The sequence below is a fragment of the Erpetoichthys calabaricus genome, chromosome 1 (genome assembly GCF_900747795.2).
Source record: "Erpetoichthys calabaricus chromosome 1, fErpCal1.3, whole genome shotgun sequence".
In the NCBI taxonomy this organism is placed as follows: domain Eukaryota; kingdom Metazoa; phylum Chordata; class Cladistia; order Polypteriformes; family Polypteridae; genus Erpetoichthys; species Erpetoichthys calabaricus.
In genome coordinates this window covers 285398164-285424099 of record NC_041394.2, presented here as the reverse complement: position 1 = coordinate 285424099, position 25936 = coordinate 285398164, and the positions used below count along the sequence as shown (strand labels likewise).

The following is a 25936-nucleotide window of genomic DNA, read 5'->3' as shown; positions in this document are numbered from 1 at the left end:
CCCAAGCTTCTGGATCATCTCTACTGAGTATTTTCTTCTTTTGCTGTTAAAAATGTTTTAGCTTCAGCTTGAATGTAGTTGGTTTTAGTTTGCAGTTCCTTTGATTTCATCACAAATTGATAGGTAATAATCTACGGTAAGCAAACTGGCCTCAAAAGCTTTCTTGATGCTCCATCCTTTACAGCTACACTAAAATGCTATTGGTTTCTCTGTTCATCTTCATTTTGTCAATGCATTGTCAGTATAATTTTATTATCCTTTACTAGACGATTTCTTAATTTATTTCTCCATCATCAATTTTTATATATGAATTAACACCGGTTGATATAACCTTACTTTTTCTCATACTGACCAACATTTTCACTGTCCTCTGTTATATTTATCGTAAATCTTTTAAAAGTCAGAGAATAAAATTATTGAATAAGATAGGTTGTTAGGTTTTAAGGTTGCAAGGCTGGAAAACTCTTGGGTAACTTTGATATACTGTATCTTAAAAAATGGTAGCTGGCAGCTACTGCGGCTGGTAATTTTCTTACAATGACAAGAACATATACGATCTATGGATTGGAAACATCTACCCCAGGGAATTTGTCGTAGGAAATATAACCTTTCATGATTGTGTGTTTCAACACGGATCATGCAATATAGAAAGGAAACAAAGTCTATACACACTTAGACACAATGTAATATTCTATCATAATATTGTAAAAATCTTAAAAAAAAGCCAAAATCCTCCATCATCCAAAACACACAATTATACCAAAAAGTATAAAATAGTCTCTGTTTTTATAAAGTTATACATTTACTACTTCTTTAATTAAAAAAATTGTTTTGTAGTATTACAAAACAGTATTTATCTTCATGAAAATTACCTGGTATGTCATTGTTTTATTGCCTAAAAGACCACTCAAAAAAGCCTTTAGAATTCAAAATCATGTTTAGTATTATTCTACTGTCACAGTTATTATTTAATGGACCACATAATCATCACCCTTGATGAGTTTATTTTAAGATCTTGCATTTCTTTTTTGAAACAGCTTGTAATATTCTATCCCTGAATAATGCATTGGTGGGAATTCCTGCAACGGAGTAATATCACCTCTTCTGCAATGGGTAATTAACACCATATAACATACCATGATAATTCTGGTTAATCTTTTTTTATTACATTTGTGATTTCAAAATACCATGCTGAATCAAAACGTCATAAAAATGGAATGAATGTTCTTGGTTCAACCAAACTATTGGACATATTCCTCAGATCATCTATTGAGCCCACGCTTTTATATCCAAGTTGAGACAATGTGGTATTGCACAGGCGCTGTACTGTTTGCACAATATCAAATGCCAGATTTAGTCTCCAGCTTTCTGCTGTTGCTTTTGAATTTCTTGTAGTCGTAAATTTGTAATTCCCTTCTGCATTATTGCTTCCATTTGTGTTTTGTAATATCCATGTATGCACTTTGGGATCCATGCCCAGGCCAATGAACTTATAAATTTCTTTGGCTTTCTGCACAGGCTCCTTTGCCAAGTCTTCATACCTAATCAGCATATATTTCCCCTTTAGCCAAGCAGGCTTGCTAAAACCAGTTTCTACTGAATCAGACAGATCTGTACAAGTCCTGGTTATTTGAGAAAGGTCTATATAATGTGGTCTCCTACCAGTAGCATTCCAAATCTTCCAAGCCCTAAACTGGTCCATGAATGCAGTCATCCTTGATGCCAAAATTCCTCTTGGGTCTCGCACTAGATGCACAATCTTTAGATTTAGTCTGGGATCTTCTGAAAGAATCTTCAAGTCCTTAATTTCTGGAATCCTGACTGTTTTAATGGCCATATGACTCCGGCCCTGACATGCTGTAGTGGCCAAAGTGAGGTTGAGTGTACGGCAGTTTTTAAAGCACCATATTTCTTCTGGCTCAAGCTTGTCATGACTTTCTTCACACACTGGTGGAGAGCATAAGGCACTGCTTGATCCTCTCCTGAAAAATGAAGCTGTGGCATGATCTTTGGGTTCTGGTTTAATGTAAGTCTCCAAGAAATAAAAATCACAGTTGTAGAGATTGTGTAGCAAGTCTCTATAGGCTCCCAGAAGGGCACGGCGATCTAAGATTTTACGAAGTCTGGCACTTGAGTTGGTGAATGCTTGTTGAACATGGTACAGTGGCTCAAACAAATAGAAAATGTCTGGGTGTTGGTTAAACAGCTGCCCTGTGAAGGATGAACCACTCCTTGTTGTTGCAAATAAGACGATATGTTTCCTTGAAGGAGAATGAAATGACTCTGGAGTCTGGTGTCCATCATCACAAAATACTTTCCACTGATATTCTAAAGTGCAAAAAGATAACTGATTATTGACACAGATATTAAGTGACATATATGTTAAAGACAAAACTGCTATTTGCATTGAGTTAAATATAAATAAGCCATAAGTAAGCCAAACCTAACAACCTGCACTGAACAAGAAGAAGAACAGCCTCCTGGGGTAAAGTAATATTCCATTACTTATTAAGTCTCTAATTATTATTAAGTGCAAGATTGTAATTTCAGGTCTCTGAAGAGGGAAACTTATAGTTGGTAAAAGCAGAACTATGATATGATGGATGCCTTGCTCAATGGACAATGATTTCAACTGATGGACATATTAACCTGTTGGAAAAATGGTGCAGTTGCACTGCAAACTGCATTTAAGAATACTGAAAGCATGACAAAGTAATGAAATGTCACTGCAAAATTGTTAAGACGCTTCCAAAATGCTCTTTATTATCTTTGTGTCTTAGCTAAAAAACTTCATGACATCTTCATAATCTCACTGATTTTACTGCATGAAGAATAGGGTATAAATGCTGCTGAAAGAGTGCTGGCAAGAACTAAATGCGGTACATGCTTTACATGTTATCTGGTTTAACTGTGGTGGTTTTCTATCCAGTATATAATTTCTAACAGATGAGACTATGTACAGTGCTTAACACCCTTATACCTGTGAGGAAAATGATACCTTTCAGTGCAGTCTTCTCAAAATCCCGAATCCATAACTATAGCACAACTGATGAACAGTCACTCAACCTTGTGGCTCATTCCTTCTGGTGCTTTTCTCTATTAGGAGTCCTCAATCATCACTTTTCCTTCAAGGCTCAACACTCCGCTCTTCACTCTGTTCTTGTTTTTAACTCTTCATAAATGCAATTCACTACACTCAACTGATGATAGTAAGGATTACTGAAACATATTCTTTTGTACTACTGAATATCAGCCTGTTTCCAAGCTTTATTCAGTTGCCTTAAAAAATATCTCTTGATTGATCCTGTGCTGAAATTTTTCTTCTGTTTCTTTTCCCTCTTATACTTTAATCCTGCAAGATACTCTGAGTAACATTATAATGCCTCTAATAGTTCTTGCTATAAAATTGTAATCTTATGATCAATGGTTTTGTTGCTGAAGACCATGGTGGTAGAGTAAATAGTGCTGCCTTGCAATCATAAAGATCTGAGGTTAAAGTACAGTCTGGTCACTGCACAACTAATGTGGAGTTCACATAGATTATTCTTCTGTACTGGTATTGTATCAATGAGACTGTTGTGTGGTTACTGCCTCCCTATTCTGCCAGAGATATAAAATGAAGTAAGTTGCTATACAAAATAAGTCAATAAAATTAATTTTTAATACATGATAAAAATACTTCAAAAACCTAATGATACTCCGAATGTTTAATGGTGCAGGTTTTTACTACTTAATAAATATGTGCCTTTGTATACTGCAGTCATTTTTTTTTCTTGATTATAATATGAAATACAGTTAGGTCCATAAATATTTGGACAGAGACAACTTTTTTCTAATTTTGGTTCTGTACATTACCACAATGAATTTTAAATGAAACAACTCAGATGCAGTTGAAGTGCAGACTTTCAGCTTTAATTCAGTGGGGTGAACAAAACGATGCATAAAAATGTGAGGCAACTAAAGCATTTTTTTTAGCAAATATTTATGGACCTAACTGTATAAGTTAGTCTTATTAACACCTTCTATATCCAACATCCTGTATCTAACATCCCCGCCCCATAACCCCAGTTTCTAGCTGTAGCTTTGTGAAAGTACGAGACCACGACGTTTACTGCTTTGGAGTTATAATGATCAGCAATGAATATCTCTAATGTAAAAATGCTGATATCCTGAGGGCACAAAATGTTACAATAAAAATGTTGTACAAGAAGTACTAACATATCTTTACTGTAATGGGTGGCATATTGACAACAATGCAGTTATTGGTAGATTGGCAAATATGTCATTTAGCTACCTTCACTTGGGTTAATTATTATTTCAGTGATATCTGTTTTACTCTTTAAAACTATTCCGATATCTGCAGGCCCCCCTATGTTTTGTTTTTAGTTTGGTAGTGTTGCCGCCCTAGACGCCCACCAAATTCTCTTAAAAAAATACATCTAATAATATTTCTGCATCCTCAAAAACTGAAATATTTAAAATGTTCATGTTGAATATATACATTGCATAAGTTTATGCTATGTCTTTGGCAGCTGATCACATTGATCACTTTTGTTACTTAAATGTCTCTGGCAGATTTCTTCTTTAGAATTGCTCCTCAGTTTCTGTTTTTGGTCTACTGTCTTAAACTGTCTCTTTTTATTCTCTCTGCTATTATCTCCTTTTAACCTCAAGTGTTTCTTCTTCTGGACCTCTCTACTTTTACCTCCACTTTTATCAAGCAGAGGTTACTTTCTATGGATTCAATTGTTCTTAAACAAATATTGGTCTCTTGTATGAAATCTCCTGTTTTTCTCTTTGTAAATTTCTTATACTAGGGTGTTGTACCGTGTTAGCTATTATGAATATAGTGAGAAGTCAAGCAAAATGACACCTTTTATTGGCTAACTAAAATTATTACAATATGCAAGATTTCGAGGCAACTCAGGCCCCTTCTTCAGGCAAGATGTAATCAATTAGCCTCGAAAGCTTAAATTTCTTGAATTCCTTATTTTTCAACCCAGTCTTACTTCAACCTTGAACAGCACAGATCAACAGATCAACCCACTCCACTATTTAGAACAGTCAGTCTGCTGTATATTTCACTGGGAGCTAGTTGACTGGTGTTTTGTCCCCAACCTTAATGTCTAATTTGTCCTCTTTGGGGATTCTGTTGTGCCTCGCTCTCCAGGTCTGCACAGACAGAAATTACATTTGATAACCTTATTTACATAGTGGTTAGGCATCATGGTTGGGATTTGTTTTACTGCTTATTTTCATTATTATTTTTTGATGTATATTAATTTTCATTGTGTCTGTTTTCTTGTTCAACTTCAATAAAATGGGATTTAAAAAACTATCCAGATTTATGTTGTATGGTGTTCCAAACCTGCTAAAAGTGCATTTTTTCAAAAAGCTTACAGTAAAGCCTTGAAAACATAAATTATATAAAGTGATTAAACATTTTCTTGGCTAAGTGGTTCTTAGTTACTAAACCCTAGACATTCTACAGCAGGGGTAGGCAACGTCGGTCCTGGAGTGCCACAGTATGTGCAGGTTTTTGTTCCAACCCAGTTCCTTAACGAGAATCTCAATTATTGCTGATGAAGCACATATTGCTTAAGTGACATTTTAATGCTTCATTTTAGTGGTCTCGCTTGTTAAGGTTCTCCAACCTTAATTGCTTATTTCAATCTTAAACTGCTGCATTCAGTGTTTTAATTGCTCCTTATTAGCAATAAGATGTAAAACAAGGGTAGGCAATGTCGGTCCTGGTGAGCCGCAGTGGCTACAGGTTTTCATTCAACCCAATTGCTTAATTAGAAACCAATCATTGCCAATCTCAGACCTTATTTAATTTTATGGCTTGTTAGTCTGTGCAATGTAAGGCTTTTATATCGTAGATTTTTTTCCTTTCCAAGGATATCATCCAAATGATTTGAAGCCTAAAACAGATCATTTTCAGTCTGTCACATTTTTCTATTAAGTGTTTTATTAAATCAAACCGTGCATGATGAACACACACAGATGTAATTGGAAAAAAGCTAGCTGGAGAACTGCTGGCTGCTTTGTCTTTTACATCTTATTGCTAATAAGGAGCAATTAAAACACTGAATGCAGCAGTTTAAGATTGAAATAAGCAATTAAGGTTGGAGAACCTTAACAAGCGAGACCACTAAAATGAAGCATTAAAATGTCACTTAAGCAAAATGTGCTTCATCAACAATAATTGAGTTCTCGTTAAGGAACTGGGTTGGAACAAAAACCTGCACATACTGTGGCACTCCAGGACTGACGTTGCCTACCCCTGTTCTACAGTATTAAATCAATTTTTCCACTTTTTACTTGCTTTGCAGTATCTAACAGAGATGAAAGCTTACTTCTCTAAATACAGTATATAATTAAAACGTTATATAATATTGGCAGTCATGCCATGTCTACAGTATCTCTATAATAGAGCACTAATGTCTGTATGTGTGTGTGTGTGTGTCCAATCCCATGGGGCAATCTGATTGGTAATTTTGTCTTTGGTCTGATTGCTCAGTTTTGCTGTGTTTGCTCAGACAAACGTGATTGAGGAAAGTTGTTGGTGGAACAATGTAAGTCACATTCAAATACTGAAAGTATTAGCAAGAATATGATGGGGGACCATCTATCACTTCTTGAATTCAAAAAGAGGACAGAAAGCTAGCAACACACTTCAAAATAACAGATTTTGAGAAGAAGGTTCTACAGGAACATAATGGAGAGAGGAACAGAAGTTGGGACACATGTGCATACAGAGGAAAGACATAAGACAAATACTGAGGCTACATTTAAAGTAAGACAAATCTAATAGCGCAGACTTATGGCTCTATTTGAGGCTGGCCACTTGACCATAAGTCAAATTGGCCATATGTCAGTCACATAGTGTACAATTCATTGAAACCTGAGGCATTGTGGGTATGATGTGAGTCACTGCTATGCATACTTTAACTGAGAAATATGGAGAAGCACAAATCTATCTTCTATCACAAATCTATCTTTAACATGTCTGAGTAGCTGCAGGCCAGGTCTGCTTAAGGCAGCACTTCAACATGCCACTGGTGGGTCAAGGATTCCTATTGTTGGTTCACATTTGGGTTGTGGTGGGTCACATAAGCCAGTGTTTCTCCACCACTTGGTCACATCCCTGGTTGCCCCTGGTGGGTCAAGTGTTTCTGTTGTGGGTTTGCTAGTGGGATGTGGAGGGTGCCAGACCATTCAGAACCACTGCATGATATGTTTCCCTAATTCTAAGTTAGTGCGTTTCACCAAGGAGGACCCCCAATCGCGCTCATTTTACCAAAGAGACAGTTTGTAATTGTTTCTAGTGGCTCTTCAATGTATCTAAAACGGTAAAATTCAGTCCTGATAATTAACTTTGTAAAATTGTATCTGAAAGCTTTGCCCATAAAAATAAAAAGAACCTTAACTAAAAGTTTTTCTTGCTGTTTCTGGGTCTATTACTCCCCATTCTACAATCTCAACTTATCTTTCAGTCAAAATACCACAAAGTACCGTACCTGCTATCAACACCAAAAACACCAATAAATCTCAAATGATCATTTACAATATTTACCATGGATGATTAATTCAAGTTTAGCACATATTTAAAATTAGTACATAGACAGTCGGTTAAGAATTTATCAAAAATGTGAATCTGAGATTGAGGCATGGTGGTTCTATAACTGACCCCCTCATACTGTGAGTTGTATTTGCATCCATTCCTAATGTGAACACTCATATAATTATAATGACTGGTGACTTTAATTATGTTTTAAATCCAGACTTGGATGGGTCTTTTAACACTGCAAAAACAACAATAATACAATTTGTAATTCATCACAACTTATTAGACCCCTGGGGATTTCTAAACCCAAACTCAAGAGCATATTGCTTCTACTCACCAGTACATCACTGGTACTCAAGAATTGATTATTTCTTTATAGATAACAATTTCTTGCCCACAATTAAATCTTGCAAGTACAACACTATTGTTATCTCTGACCACAACCCTTTGATCATGGAGCTCAAATTATTATGCCCCACATACTCATCTCGCAGCTGACATCTTACCCACTTTTATTAGCACATGAGAACTGTACAGAGTTTATCAGAGTTTCCAAGCAAATCATTTTTTTACAGATAAATACATCCTCAGAGGTCTCTGGAATATATCCTCAGAGGTCTCTGGAATACTCTGGTAAATTCTGAAGGCTTTCTTAAGAGGACAGATTATTACATATCTTTCCCGCAAAAATAAATCAGAAACCAAGAAGGCATCAGTGCTAATAAGTGAAACGACCAGAATAGATCAAGATCATGGCAGGTTCCCAAATGAGGCACTTCATAGATAAAGACAGGTTCTGCATACAGAACTCAACCTCTTGACAACTGAAGAAACATCATTACTATGAACATGGAGAGAACGCTAATAAGATCTTAGCTCAACAAATCCACAAGTATGAAGTTCGCAATGCAATACCAGTAATTACCAACACAGATGGAGACAAAATCATCCATCCATCCATTATCCAATCTGCTATATCCTAACTACAGGATCACGGGGGTCTGCTGGAGTCAATCCCAGCCAACATAGGGTGCAAGACAGGAAACAAACCCTGGGTAGGGCACCAGCCCACCGCAGGACACACACACACACACACCAAGCACACACTATTGACAATTTAGATTCGCTAATGCACCTAACCTGCATGTCTTTGGACTGTGGGAGGAAACCGGAGCACCCGGAGGAAACCCACGCAGACACAGGGAGAACATGAAACTCCATACAGGAAGGATCTGGGAAGTGAACCCGGGTCTCCTAACTGCAAGGCAGCAGTGCTACTACTATAAGTCCTTATATTCTACTCAGTTTAAAGAAGACAAGACACCACCTAATGCATTTTTTGATGCATTACATATCACAACTAGATACTCCCAGTGCAGAGAAATTGGATAAACCTCTGACACTCTCAAAATTACTAGATGCTATAAATTCACTTCAGAGTGTGAACACAGCAGGCCCTCATGGCTACCTTGCCAAATGTTATAAAAATTTTTCAAATAAGTTAGCATCCCTTTTATTAGCAACATTTACAGAAGCTAGAGACAATAAAATTCTACCTCAAACTGTTCGCCAAGGATTAATTACTGTCTTTCCTAAGAAAAATAAGGACCTATTACAATGTGCATTATACAGTCCAATCTCACTACTGAAGAATGATGTTAAAATACTCTCAAAAAGTTCTAGCTTCCTTCAGTAATATCAAAAGACCAAACTGGATTTATTAAAGACAGACACTTAGCTTCTTAGAGGTTAGGAGCACTCACCACATGATAAACCAATTTAGGATCCCAGATTAGGACCTGAGTGCAGCCATGCAATGGGTGACACCTCAACACCACACTAGTTCAGATGGAATGGAACAGTGCAAGAATTTTTATGGTGGCTTGAGTGCCAATTCTGCCACCAAACCCCAGGTCTTTCCCTGGAGGTTGGAGGGACTACATACAGGGCTGGATGCAGATTAATGTCATGCCCAGGATGGTGCACTGTATCAGTGCGTGCTCCTAACCTCCTCTTAGCTTCCAGTCTTCGATGCCTGTTTAATGTAATATATTCACCCACAAAGTCTAACACCCCGGAAATATTATTATTGTTGGATGCAGAAAAAGCATTTGATATGGTTGAATGGGTCTACCTTCACTACATTGGAGAAATTTGGGTTTGGCCCACACATATGTGCATGGATCAAACAACTGTATACCAGTCCAGAAGATTCAATTTGTATTAACAACTTTATTTCAGACTACTTCAAACTAGAATGTGGTACTAGACAAGGATGCCCCCTGCCACCACTGCTTTTTGCAATTGCCTTTGAGCCACTAGCAGTTAACTTTTGAAATGCTTATGAGATAAAGCGGACTATCAGAGAAGGACTTGAACAGAAAATATCACTATATGCAGATGATATGTTGCTATATATAACAGATCCACAAAATACTGTGTCTGCAGTCCTAACAGCACTAGCAGAATATCAAAAGATTTCTGGACTCAGAATTAATTTGAATAAACGTGTGCTCTTTCCAGTGAACTCTCTAGCACACAATATTAGATTGGACACCTTCCCTTTTATCATCACAGATCAGTTTAAATACCTAGGGGTAAACATCACAAGTAAACATAAAGCTCTTTATAAGCAAATTTTTGCTCTGTGCATGGAAAAACTTAAGCAAGACTTGCATAGATGGTCTACCCTTCATCTCACTTTAGCTGGAAGAATTAACACTGTCAAGATGAATATCCTTCCTAAGCTTCTTTTTCTATTTCAAAGCATTCCGATATACATTAATAAATCATTTTTTTAAGAAGTTAGATTCAATCATAACCTAATTTTATTTGGAATTCAAAAATATCCACGCATATACAAAGACCTAATGCAGAAGGTAGCATGACTCTACCTAACTTTCAGTTTTATTACTGGGAGGCAAATATACAAGCTATAAAAACTTGGACATTGACACAAACAGATGAACATACACAGGCTTGGTGTGCAATGGAAATAAAATCCTGCAGTACTTCTTTATACTCCTTGCTTTGTACCCCAGTAAATACTAGTTACCGCCAATATACTAACAACCCAATTGTTTTTCATTCACTTAGAATATGGAACCAATGCAGGAAGTACTTCAAGACAGAGAAGCTTTTAGCTGTGGCACCTCTGCACGATAACCACCTTTTTCCATCCTCTCAAATGTATGCAGTTTTTAAGGTTTGGAAAACATACGGGATTAAATCACTTAGAACTTTGTACACAGATGACGTCTTTGCATCCTATGGACAATTACTGTACACTCCAAATTTAACTTTCCATCAACAGAATTCTTTCATTACCTCAAAATTAGAAACTTTGCTAAACAATATCTGCCCAATTTTCCTTACCTTCCACCTATTTCTATTCTGGAAGAAATATTGATCAGTCTTGAAGACTCAGACAGCATTTCTGTATTACCTAAAAACATTTTAAAGTCCCTTCCTTTTAAAGATCCCATAGTACAGTGGGAAAAAGATCTCTTACTCAACATTTCGGAAAAGGAGTGGAAGGCAGCCATGCACATAATTCACTCAAGCTCTCTATACGCAAAGCATACAATTATTCAACTAAAATTTTTTCATTGAGCACATGTTTCTCATTTTAAATTGTCCAAAATGTATCCAGGGTAACATCCAACCTGCAAATGTTGCAATCAAGTTCCAGCCTCATTGGGCCATATGTTTTGGGTGTGCAGCAAATTAACATCATTCTGTACTAAAATCTTTAAATGCCTTTCAGACAGCCTTGGTGTTACAATCCCTCCTAATCCACTAACAGATGTGTTTGGTGTACTCGTAGATGGGCTTAAAGTAGAGAAGGACAAACAAACTGTAATTACCTTTACTTCACTATTAGCATGTAGACTTATCTTGCTCTACTGGAAGAATCCTGTACAACCTCTTTTAAGTCAGTGGGTAATTGATATTACATACTATTTGAAATTTGAAAAAAATCAAATTCTCACTTAAAAGATCTGTGCAAAACATTTTTTTAAAACCTGGCAGGATCTAATCAATAACATTTTAGAATAAGAGTTTAAATTGGGAAAAAGGATTTTCTCTTTCTCATGGGTGGAGTTTGAATTGAAATTAGTTTTGTCAAGATTTACTTGCTTTTAATAATTTATATGTTTTTTTTAAATTAATAACTACATAGAATACATAGTTACATAGTTAATTGGAAGGTTCTTCTTTATCCCTTACATGATAAAAACATGCATGTAAACCTTGCTATAATCCTGATGAAACAGTAAAATCAATTCTGTTTGATTTTTTGCAGATGGAAACATATAAGGCATACAGGTTATTGGCAGTAATGTAAAATATCTAACTGAGAAATAATAACACAATAAAGTCTAACACAGACAAAGAAGTATGAAACTGAAATGTCATTGATTACATTTTTTTTTGCAATTATGAAATTTTCTCTTCATTTTGTTTCTGTGGTTATGTTTTTAAATATGAATTTAAAAAACAAACAAAAAAAAACGTGATGTTACATGAACAGCGGGATTACATAATACCAAGGAGGTAGCAAAAATAATTCAAAAAGACTTCAAAATCCATCTATTTTCAACAGTTATTTTTTATTTTACAGGATCAGTATGTTATAGATTTACTATTGCATTAAAACATTTCTCATTGATGGTGTCAAGTATCTTGAAAGGTGCTGTTACATATAACATAAGTAAACTGATTTTAAAATGATATACAGTGTTGTAAAAAATGTAATAGGTAAAATGCACTGTTTATTAATTTAGTTCAATAAAGAACATTGTGTGTAGAAGCTGGGCTGCAAAACAACAAATCCTTACAATGTTCTGAGCTCCCTATGGAGGTAATAGCTTGAATTGATTCTTTTAAGCAACAGCACTGTGTTTATCTTTAAAATATTCCTGTTTGTTTAGTTTAGTTTAGACAGAAACTGACTGTTGTAAAAGATCACTAAGGTTGAGGTACTTAGGATTTTGGACATTTGTTTGTCTGTCCTTTTCCTATAGCACACATTCTAACATTTATTTTTAACATTAACTGACAGAAGTCCTTGAGCGTTCACATTAATGATAGGTAGGACTGTTCTCGGAACACAGATGGACTATATAAGAAAGGGCATAGCAGGCTCTTTTTCTTTAGGAGACTGTGTTCCTTTAATGTGAGAAGTGGCATCCATTCACTTCTTCTACAACTCTGTGATGGCCAGTGTGATTTTCTACACTGTGGTATGCTGGGCTAGTAACATCACTTCTAGAGGGGCCCACCAAATCAACAAACTAATTAAAAGGGCAAGCTCTGTTATGGGACACACTCTGGACCCCCCATTAGTAATAGGAAAGGTGAGAAATAAAACAAAACTGAGTGCCATTATGAACAATGCTGCCTGTCCTCTCTCTGACACACTAAGAACTTTCAGCAAATAAATTATTCAGCAGAAGTGTGACAAGAAACGCTACAGGGGCTCCTTTATACCAACAGCAATATGTCTACATAAAGCCTCACTGTGACTGAGACTGCCAAATTGTAAACTTTCTTTCTTTTTAATTTTCTTGCTTTTTAGCCATTCTCATGTGTGTTCATACCATAGTGTGTGCGTGTGTATTTATTTGTTTTTCTATCTATTTACTGTACCTATTTATTCATTTAAAGAGCTTTTCTCAGTTTCTCCCTGAGGACAAATAAAATTATCTCTCTCTCTTTATCTATCTATCTATCTATCTATCTATCTATCTATCTATCTATCTATCTATCTATCTATCTATCGTACTTCACTTTTTCCACTCCCGTGAACATGAAAGATAAGCCAACTCGGCCTAAGCATATCTCTTTATGATAATAATAATAATAATAATACATTTTATTTATATAGCGCCTTTGATAAATTACAATGTGCTATTATTAAAACTGACCAAAAACCTAAAGAATGTGATTTTAAGAAAACACTATTTGAAAACATATACACAGGTGTTTCAGATCCAAAGAAAAATTGTCTGTTTTTAGAACAACTTAATAAAACTTCCGGTTCCTGACCCTGACAAAACAGTATCGGTGTATTTAGGTTTGGGTCCCTCATGAAAATTATGAGTCTTGGAAGCTAAAATAAGAAAGCTGCTGCAATTCACACAGAAAAAAAAATTCATGTGACATCATCAATGCACAACACTTAAAATGCAAAAATAACCCAAAAAATAAAATAAAATAAACTCCCAAAAAACGTAAAAATAACAGCACAAATTGAAAATCAAGCATGTCCAACCCTGATTTTTTAGTGATAAAGCACAGAAACTCTTCAACCCACCATTCAAAGAGTTTCACTTGTAAAACTGTTATTGACTAGCATGCCTTAGTGCAGATGCAGCCCTTTAATCCTAAGGAGGCATTGATGGAGCTCTCGCTGTGTAACCAGCGTTTTTTTGAAACCTATAAAACTCGTTTTCGTTTGCTAGATGAAGGAAATCTTTATACACTCATCCGAACATTTTTATGCTTGTTTTTAAGTGAACAATACTTTATTATTGCCTCTGAATCATTTGTAATGATATAGATTTCTATAAATCAGTCATTTTCTAACCCTGTTAGTCCTGAATAGCGTCTCAGGGGGTGTTGGGGCCTATCCCAGCTTGGATACTTAAGATAGGGTGCAAGGCAGGAACAAACCCTGGACAGGGCACCAGTCCATTGCAGGGCTGTACACATACACATCCCAACCACACACTAGGGCCAATTTAGAATCGCCAGTCCACCTAACCTGCATGTCTTTGGACTGTAGAAGGAAATTGGAGCACCCAGTAATAATCCATGTAGGCACAGAGAGAATATACAAATTCCATGCAGGGAGGACCTGGGACACGAACCCTGGTCTCCTTACTGCACCACTATGCTGCCTGATTTCTTTAAATGTTATATTTAAATTAAAAGGGTTTCCTTTTAAGCATTCATGTGGAGCAACACAGAAGTCTTCATCCTACAGAGCCTAACTTGCAGATGCACTTAATTTTTGAGCACAAGTGATATTACACTGATGTGGTTTAGATTTTTGTGTTCTGTTCATCTGGCACTGGAACTGACAGAAACACATTTCTCTTATTCTTTCCTGCAATGCATTTAAGTGTGTGGTTTTGACACACCACTATCATAAAAATGCAGACAAAGGAGCCATCATAAGACGTTCAACATATTATCCCCCTGTGCGATACTGTATTAATGGCTATTTTCAAGTATTTCACACACCTCACCTGCAACTTCTTGAAAGTCTATTATCTCAATATATCTCTCAACAAGTTTATATGCTACTGTCAAAGGATGCCGTCTTAGAGCCTGTTCTTTATCTCATGTTTGTAGTAGGACCAGAAAAATGTTAACTACAGGTGTCATTTTTAAACTTCCATGGTCAGAAGACCACATTGCTGCCTGGCAATCTTAAGCCATATTATGCATCCATTTTTCAAATCCAGTTAAAGGTTGTAGGGGATTTAGACAGACTGCAGGAGCCAGTCCTTGATGAGGCACCAGTCTTTTAAAAGGTTTTTTTAATGCCAGGCATGTGTAATTGATCTCTGGCTGCCTATACTATAGCCAGTAGTGCTCTTTATGGATCTCTCAGAAAGAGTCAGCTGTACACCGAGATCACACTGCCCCTGGTATTTCTCTATATGTCAGGCCAAATGCCACACAAAATACATTTTTTCTCTGTTTGAAATGTAAGGGGTGAGCTCTGCACAGCCAGTGACTATTTTCAATGCCAGCTTCTGAAGGTGTTCTCCTCTTGTTAGTGTGTAATTATTTAAAAAATGGTCTCTTTTGGATTCTTTCTCAGTGGTACAGTACTGTATGTAGCTCAGACCTGGCTTTATGCACTCTGGAACCTAACCTCACCAAGACAGGAGTATATGTTTCAGCATACAATTTAAAACACATTAATTTTTTAATCTGCTGCTTAAACCTTCCATTTTTGTCAGAGTTATTCTGCGTTCTTTATTTGCAGTATTAGATTTTACGTTGCTACTATTACTAGGGCGTTCATGTTCAGGGAGCTAAAACAATTAATATTTTAGATTCAGACACACATTTTCCATTTTAGGTTATTCATTTATTTGTTAAAATGTCAATCAATTATCTTTGTTCATAGCAGCTAATTATGGCTTCCTGGCTGCATTTTCTCCTATTCATACCAGCTTTTAGCAGCTGGTAAATATATAATACAGTAGGCACAAAGCACTCTACATGCACATTATTATAAATACTATATAATTTTACCAATTATGTACTAATTCTATTCATTACTATATTTTTCTTACTATGACATTTATTGAGAAATGTGTTTTAATGGAAAAATGAATAACATTTAAAATAATTTTTAAGATATTGATTATAAATGTTGAATGCATATACTGCAGCAAAATAGTTGAAATAGTTTAATTTTCATTTATAAAATATTCTTTATATCTCTACTAAATTAAAAAAAATCATATTCTTGTGAAAGCATTACAAAATAACCCTTTTTCATTTAATTTTTATAAGTATTAGGATACATGCTAGTACAGGCATATTTTATTCATTTTATGCATTTTTTTATTTTATAAAAACAGACTGGGCTCCCACCAGGAGGGAAAACTACAAGAACAAAATATCCCTGAGGAAAACAAAATCCAGCAAAAAAGAAGCCATCATAACTGGATTGTAACACCTAGAAATTAACAAAAAATCCCATACTAGGATTACAAAACCCAGCAAATAAAGAAGCTCTTACAGAAAAAATGTACCATTTGTTATATACAACATACATTTCAATGATAAATCACAACCAAACAATAATAATAATTATCTAAGCAACAAAAACAATTAAGCTTTGATTAAATAGAAGTAATGTTCAAACCTAACACTACATTACCTGCAGTTGTGGAGGAGGTACTCAAACAATTTACTTAAGCAAAAGTACAAATAAACAAGAAAAAATGTACAGTAGTAGTACCTTAGTTGAAGTACCCCATTGGCTTTACCACTTATGTAAAAGTAAGTAAGTACTTGCTGGAACATATAAAGTATTAAAGTTAAAGTACTTGTCGAATGTACTCCCCAATTCAATAGTATAATATGGCTTTAGGTGTTCCTACTGAATGTACATTTTGTTAAATACAAAAATAGCGCCGGTTATGCCAATTTAGTTAAGAATGATGCAGATTATGCTACTAACAAAGCCTGTTTAAGACCTTTACGGGCCCCAGGGTGTTCAAACTCAAAAGGCCTTTCCTCCAAACCACACCATCACTACCTCTACATCACATATGTCAAAAATAAATCAGGTATAGTCATTGAAGTAAAAATATAAAATCCAAAACTTTATATTGGATCAATTTGACCTTCTTTTTTTGACCATTATAGGGTTGACACCCACATAAAATTAGCAGGTGGGGCACTGGATTTTCATAGGTGTCGATGTGTGGTTATAGTACAAATAAAGTATTTTCAATTCACAGCAAATATGCTTGACTGTAAATAAGCAAAATAGACAAGTGCATACAGACCATTGTCATATAGAATGCAATGCTGCTGTTTCACATGATAATAAGACAAAGGCAGGTTGTGTAAATCAAATGCATGCCACCAACACACATGCCAAAAACCAATGTACAGCACTCAAAACACAGCATGGTGCAACATGAGATTATAAAATAAAACACAACAGAAACATGTAAAAAATAGTTCAGCCTAGCACTACATGCTGCCATAATATGCTGTTAATACTTAAGTAAAACTACACCAGACTGATGCGTGATATTGCTGTATAAAGCCAGTTGTTAAACCACTGAACTTACCTTTTGAAGAGATGGACTTGAAGAGTCCATAAATTGAATTTCGGCTGAATTCATATCCTCAAAATGTATCTCTAATTTTTCATTTCGTTGCAAGACTAGGCTCTCTCTTTGAATGACAATCTACTTTGTCTTTTGCAGCGTGGTAACGTATCAAATGTCCTATCTCATAAAAATGACTTCTGCTGTTATCATGACATACTCACTCGTACCTTTGTTTTAAAAGTTTTTTATTTAGATCTAATTTGACAAGTTGATAATTATGAGGATCGAATTGTGGCAATGGTGGGTGCTGGGCAGTGTGTTGCTGTGAGTGTCTGTACTGTCGGACTTTTCCTGTTGTTAGCCTTTTTGGTAGATCCGGCCATGCATAAACATATTAGGGTAATATGTTTATATACTATGTTTAAAACAATTTCAATGACAAATTGTACAAAACAATTAGTACATTCTAATATAAATGTGTTGCTACTGTATTGTACTTCTGTGTTGAACAAGAGAATAATCAATGACAGAGTTTTCATTTGCTGATGATGATTTACCTCTAAATAGAATGAATCACGAACCAGATGAGCGCTACTTTCACTTGCTCTTTAAATACCCAAATGAAAGAGGGTGACAACATCACACATGAATTTTAAATCTCTAAACCAGGGGTTATTAAAATGTTTTAATTGGAGGACCCAAATTAGAAAATTGGTACTGTAATGGGACCCAAGAAAACTATTATTATAGTGACACCAAAGTCATAAAGAGACAAATAACAATGGCTATATCATAACAAATAAATATTTTTGTTTTCTTTCAAGCATATTTTCTCAAATGAATATTACTAATAGAGAAAAGTGGAAGACTAACATATTATTAACACTTAATACTCTGTTTATCCATATTCCAAATTTGTTTATTTAGAAAAGGGTGATAGGGTAGCTGGAGACTATTCTAGCAACCATAAGGTGCAAGGTAAGAATGATTCTTGGACAGCAATTCACTTAAACTGCACATCTTTGAGTGGTGTGAGAACACCTTATGAACCCTGAGAACAACCCATGCAGACAGAGGGAGAATGCAGTGTCCATGCCCAGATTCAAATCCAGAATTCTGGAGCCATACTGTAGGAGGACCAACCACTGCACTATTATGCCAGGCCAAAAACTGAAAAGTATAATTAAATATGAAATGCAGCAAATGAAAAGCACAACTGGCGGATACCAGCAGGATGTAATAGCTTTTAAACAGAAAGCATAGTCAAGCAAAATGACACCTTTTATTGGCTAACTAAAAAGATTACAATATGCAAGCTTTCAAGGCAACTCAGGCCCCTTCTTGAGGCAAGATTTGGCCTGAAGAAGGGGCCTGAGCTGCTTCAAAAGAATATTGTAATCTTTTTTAGTTTGCCAATAAAAGGTGTCATTTTGCTTAAATTCTCATTACACCTGTAATGGTTAACACGGTACAACACCTTAGTACTACAAGCAGAAAGCATACAAATTTTGTACACATACAATATAAAACAAAAAAGTATACAGTAAAGGAACAGGATAAACTGATAAACTCTGGCTATCACTTTCAAAACTAGCAGATCAGGCTAGAATAGCAAGGTATACGAACAAAGGAAACTCATATATAAACAGGAATTACAGAGAACTTAGGGGGTCTTTAGTCTGGAGTTGGATGAGATTTGTGAACAGACCTAACAGAGTTTTGAAGATGATGCAGCATGTGACAGGAAGCCAGCTGAGGAACAATGTGATTACAATGCTTCATTTAGCCAAGAATCTATTGAAGCAGCTGCATTCTGAACTCGTGGTCAACTGCTGACACATCACACAGCAAGACCCTTGTAGACAGAATTACTGTATTCTAGATAAGAAATGATGAAAGCATGGCAAAGTACAGCAGCATCCAGTTTTGAGAAATAAGGTCAGACTCTAATGAGGTTTCATAAGTGATAAAATGAAGTTTTGACTGCAGCAGAGATGTGAGATTTAAAGGTTAGGGTAATATCAGCTATGAATCCAGTCTGGCCATAGAAAAAGAAGGGCTAATTTTCAATCAAAATCAAGCTCCCCGAGTTCACCAAGACTTTCACTTTTGTACGTATTGAGCTGGAGGAGGATGGTAGGCAGCCTGGCACTGAGGTAACTGAAGCAGTATTTGCATTTCCACGCGTAAGATGAAAATAATAATATTCTATTATTATTATTATTATTATTAATAAAAATATATTTAACTCTTATCTATCCATCTATTTCATGTACCTTCTTTTCTAGTAATGGTTTACTGTGATCCAGAGCATTCCCAAGCAGTTCTGAACTCAAGGCAGGAAGCTAAGAAAACATTTACACACTCACTCACTCATTCTGGGCCATTCAATCTAAAAATAAATATTTGGATTATGGTGGAATCCTGGAGTGTACAACATACAGTATCTTCATAAATACAGGGAGTGCCCCAAAGAAGGCAAGAAATTAAAATCCATGCTACGTAAACTTTGTGTGTGTGTGTTGTGTGTATGCCTTTGTTATTATTGCATCGTATTGTATGGTCAGAGGAGACATGCAAGTAAGAATTTTGTTGCACTATGCACATGAGACAATAGACTTGAACTTAACTTATGTCCCAGTCCACTCTTAATGTGATTTAAATAAAGTAAAATGAATAAATAAATTAAAACACTAGTCAAGACCACAAATTGTACATCAATTCCTGCATTTTATAAAATGCTGTTTTTTCCATGGCAAGGTCACTGGGAGTGAATCTATCCTGGCAGTTATGTGTCATAAGGTAGGAAAGAGCTGTAAATAGAATGCCAAGGTAAAATCTCCCTGGACTAATTTAGAGTTACCACTTACTCTAATATGCACATCTTTGAGATGCTGGATGATGGTAGCTACCTGGGGAAAAAAAGAAAAAACTAGCAAGCATGGGGAAAATGTGCAGACTCCACACTGACAATGAATGAGACTGTAACCCGAACCCCTAGAGTTGCAGGGCAGTAGCATTAAACTCTGAGACACCATGGTGCTCATAAGCCAATACGTCAAATATAATTGTGAGCACTTTTGCAGATATGACATTACATTTTTCACTCTGAGAAGGAATTTCATAATACAGGTAATCTACATCTAAAACCTGCAGTTAAAAAGTTAATAATGGTAGCTGATGGTAAAGATGGATTTCCACCAGGCACATGGACTGAGCTGATGCAGAAGTTAATGTGCTACATGCATAACATAAGGTGAGTGAAATTTAATGCTCTTGACACTTTTTTGCTCTGTCTAGCAGGATTTACCACTTGCAAAAGCGAAGCTAAAACACAGACTTGATTTTCAGTGAATATATTATTATATGTGTTGCTTGGCGCCTGCAAAAGGTGGGTTTCCAGTTATAAGGAGACAAGTAAAATAAATCCTGAGTTAAAAGTCAAATTAGGGAAATATGTTTGTAAATTCTTACACTGGTTGAATATTGATAAACCTTTGGGATTCAGTATTCATAAGAAATTTTCTAAATTCTCCTGTGATTCCATGAGATTAAATTGCAAACAAAGTGTGTGAAATGCGAGTGCAAAAGAAATTTCAGTGATATACATTATGCATGGGTGCAGATCTCAGGGCAAAGGCATTCCTTTTCTGCAGGGTGTACATTGTTTTAGTGACAGAGCATATATGTGAATATTAGCACACCCTGCAATCTGCTTGCATCACACACAGAATTGTCCTTATACCCAAAAGTACTGGAATAGACTGTCATTTCCTTCAACCCTTAACTGAACTAGTGCTTCAGTATAAACCAATGTTTAACTGGTGAACTTAATAGAAAATCAGAGCAGAAAGCCTAAAACTGTTTTTCTGGATTTCTTCATTTTGACAATACAGTCACCATGTCAAAGTATGTGCCTATACAGGTGAACTGCAACATTCACAATATTGTACCTGGTACTCATATGTCCGAGTTGGCAGTGTAGTGCAGGGTACTGCTATCTCACAGATCCAAAATCCTGGATTAGAATTCCACACCTGGGGTCAGATTTTGTTTAACTTTCGTATACAAAAAAAGCTCAAAATGAGTGTACACAGCTTTCCACACAAACATCAGATTTTATAAAATTAAACTTGACAAGAAGTCTTTTGTATATTTACAGCAAATCTGACTCATCCATCTGCAATATTTCCAAGAAACTAGGAAATGATGACACCCTTGATCAAGTATGGAAATGCAGCCAACCCAGCTACTTGATGTGTCATGCGTGTAATAATTCATATCACCCAGCCTTTATTAAAATGTGCATTGACTTGACAAGACATACTAAACTGATGAGTATGATATATAGACTCAATTGTAGTTCATTTTTAAGAGGGCCAGTGCTGCTTAATTGCACTGAAGAACTTTTATGTTTTTCCATCAGTATGTATCGGCTACCTGTTGTCACTTCTAAGGATTGGAAACCAAAGTGCAGTATCAACACAGGCATAATTTACTCTCTAGATCTTATAGCATACAGTTTGTTTATAGTCTAATGGTTTGACACAATATGTCTTCTTCGGCACTGCTTGGGGGACCATGCAAATGGTCATATACAATGGAAACAAAAGTTTAGGGACCCCATGATGATGACTGGGTTATGAGCTGATTTAGACTTTCAGGACCCATTCTCTTGGGACTATGAACTGTGTTTGCCCTGGCATTACAAATGCAGACTCCCAGAAATTGGGCTCAGCCTGTTCATATGCAGGTTTTATCAATGACTGGCTTTCTAGCAACAGGCACCTGTGGACACATCAGGAATATCTCAGCCAAGTTTCTGCTACATCATTGCCACTGTGCTGGAAGCCATAAATGACTGATGAGGTGCTATATTAACTTTCCAAATAGTTTGGCTGTACATACCAATTTCAAAAAGGAAATTTACAGTAGAGTGCGGCTCTCTTAACCTAATCATGGCAACTGGCAGCATTCAAAATGCGATAAGGGCACCTAGCGAAAATGATGCTGTTTTTGTTATGTGTAAGCAGACGACTTGGTGATGTTGCTGTATTAATGGCTGGCTTGTTGGTAACATAACTGGCTGAACCCTATTTTTCTTATGGCCTGTTGTTTTCATTGTAATAGGGGACAGTCACTACCACTTAGACACTGGCCACTTATGCCTTTCCATGACCCCCAAAGTGCAGAGGAGAGGTGCTACAACACCGTGTGGAGCATGCTGTACAACTCTTTAAATGCAATTGGTGGTGAATGGACTCATCAGGTGGAACGGTCCTCTATCAGTCAATGAAGATCTGTAGCATTGTGACAGCATATGTATGATTTTCACTAGCACAATCCATGTATGGTATTTCAGAGTGGAACTGGGTGAGGTTTGAGGTGCATTCATGTATGCACATTTATAAGATGATGGTGATTTATAAAGGTAAATTGCGTAGATGTGTGTACAATGGGTTTTATAAATCATATTTGTTTTTGGCATACACATTTTCCTGTTTTTTGCCATAAGTATACCTTCATGATTGAATCCACACAAGTTTTATGAATTAGACCACTGGTTACTCTGTGCTAAGTCAGGATTGGAAAGATATGGAATGAGAAACAAAAGAGATAGAGACCAAGAACAAGAAGGAACATACAGTGATGCACGACCAAGACATGCTGAAAAAAATATCAGAAGTGTTCAAGACCAAGTGGTAGGTTCTCTAGGTTCCTCCTTGAATTTTTTTTCAATAAACTATGGACCGGTTAACCTATTTCATAGCAGTACAGAAGCGAAAAATTGATTTCTTTACAAATCTTTTAAATACTAAAAAAAAACAAACTAGCAGTTCTGAAAACAAACTGACACTTTATGTTGCATCTAACTGAATAACTTCTCCTCCAACCAACTGAGCAGCCTTCTTATTCTTGGCAGCAAGGGAGAAGGAACTGAACATTAGTCAGCTAGCTAGCATTAGCACCACTGGATCATCTTCTATGCCTGAATCTTTTGCTAGTTGCATCAGCACCTCAGAACAAGAACAGAAGGAACATTATGGAGGCCATGCTTTCTCAGGTAAACTTATTGGAAATGAACTTTGCTATTAATTTAACCGCAGTGACATGATAAATGAGGGTGGATAAATTGTGATGATTTTTTTTGTTTGTTTTGCATTTATCCAGGCTCTGTATAAAAGATTAGAACCTTTAGATCAGCACAAGCAGATGGTAGAATTTATGTGGAGTGGCATTGTCATGAGAGAAGATATAAAGAATCACTACCCACAAAATGAAGGATATAATCTTCACCATATTTAAAAATATTGTTGATGGATATGGTGTTTAATGATGGTTTCCCCAAACAATGTCAATGAATTTCAGTATATATGTAAAATTGAACCTGACTGTCTTGCGGAACAGCAAAATGTATTTATAATGTCAAACAATAAAGAGAGATCAAACCTTTTATTTTAAACAGCTTACCATATACACCCTGCATTAAAATTTGCCTTCTCTTCAAGTACATTCATTTAACTGTATTGTCTAAAGTGTGAGCTATTAATGGAAACCTCTTAAAAGGTTGCTTACTCCTTCCTTCTGGCAAATGATAAAGGAGCACTGGCAGTATATTCACGGACAGTTTCTTTATCCATCAATGGATTGTTAGGTTATGTATCTGCAAGTCCTAATAGCAAATATTGTAATATAACTAACACTATATAAGAAATGCTTGCAAATATAATTGTATATATGTTGAATGCTATGTATACTTTGTGTGTGTGTGTCTGTTGGTATTGTATTATTGTAAACTGTTCTGTAAAGACATTCAAGTAAGAATTTCATTGTACTGTGTACACTATGTACAATGCACCCATGACAATAAACCTGAACCTGTTTGTTTGTCTGAAACTGTCAGCTGATCAATAATGTCTGTCTTGTCGCAGTGAAAACCAACAGCAGGAATCTGAGCACCTATTTTATATTTAATTTGTGTTGATTTTTCTTGCCATTTATTGGTGATTTATCATGTGTGAATTTTGTCAACATTTTAATTTGAATTGTGTCCCTATGTGCTTGTAATCTTGAGACTAACTGAATAATTCATGATTTATTAGATATTTATTAATTATGATTTATGACTATTCTACCAAACATTACTATTCATTTGCTCATTCATAGAATTTTTTTAAGTATTAGAATGTTGAATTTTTATTGCTTCCCTTAAATTTGTGAATCAGAGAAAATATACATTTTACTGCTTTTTACTTCTCTAAAGGATCTGAAATAACCTCTAGATGGACCTCTCACCTTTTCATGAAGCATTTGTCTATGAACACTACACCAAGTTCTGACTTCACAAGCAGGTCCCAGAATCTCTATTTTAGGCAAGATTTAATTAAAAACCATTATAAGGTTCTAATATTGGATTGTTTTTTGTCTAGTCCCCTTTTTTGCACCAACTTATGACTGTTAATGCTACCAGAACCACAATGGTTTCAACAGCATACCTCTAAGAACAAGCTACTCCACAAGAACAAGGTTATAATCCTAACATTGGAGCTGCACATGTAAATGCTTTAATTGTGATGTCATCTCAGAACTGTCATGGTTCTGCTTATTTGTGTTCTATATTCTTTGTTTAAGTTTCTTTTTTATGTCTTTTAACGTCAAGTATTTTATATATGTTTATTACATTTATTTATGCAATGTGTCTAATTATATACATGATTGTGAGGTCACATATTTTTTCAGGTTCCTTGTGCTTTGTGGGTGGTGCTCCTAGAGGCAGGGCCAACAGTCTCTTCATGTTTGAAGCATCCCTAGCCCCTAAGCTGTCCCTTACTGTACGCAGAGCACATACTGTATGCAGGGCCTACCCTAATTTTAACCATAGAGTAACCAGGCATATTGTGTAAACATCACTGAAGTGTAATGTAAAGTGATAACCTCCTCGACAGAGTGGAGCTCTGGAGATCCACAGCTTGACTCTATTGGGGTTATTAATGTTTCATTAATACTCAAATTAACATTGTTGACAGTCACAATAATTTTCCATTAGCAAATAGAGGAATGTCATCAAGACCACACCAGAGCAGATAGCTCTGGTGAACTTCAATTGTTGGCTAATTTTATTGGTAGATAACATTACAGATTCAGTTAATGCCTTATTGCTATCTGCTGTCCTTAGAAGGACAAAATGAAGTTTAGATAAATTCACAAGTGTAGGTGATGTATTTACATGTTAGTTTTTTACATATTTAAATATTCAGCTTCATTTTGACCCTGTATTAACTGTATTAAGTAAGTTTATTAAGCATATTCAGTAGTAGTATTACTAGTTTTTAGTTTATTATTGTAGTAGTAGCAGTATTTTAAATATTAGTAGTAGAAGTAGTAGTAATAGTAGTTGTATTTTATATTATTATCTTTCATTATTATTAGTAGTAGTATTATTAGTAGTGGTAATATTACAATTATTTTTATTGTTATTGTATCATGTTGCAAGTGAAACTCTGGCTGTATCAAGCAGCAAAGAGTAACAGAACATTGATAACTGAGG

General features: G+C 35.7%; 1 protein-coding gene across 1 annotated transcript in view; it reads right to left on the bottom strand.

Annotated features, from left to right (window-relative positions):
* Positions 1–907: 907 nt before the first annotated feature.
* The window catches only part of si:ch73-62b13.1 (Carbohydrate sulfotransferase 1-like), a 40044-nt gene continuing 15015 nt past the window's right edge, over positions 908–25936 (bottom strand). The window contains exon 3 of the mRNA XM_028816016.2: positions 908–2328. Within this exon, the coding sequence (XP_028671849.2) occupies positions 1205–2328 (1124 nt within the window). The 3' untranslated portion in view covers positions 908–1204. The remainder of the gene's footprint in view (positions 2329–25936) is intronic.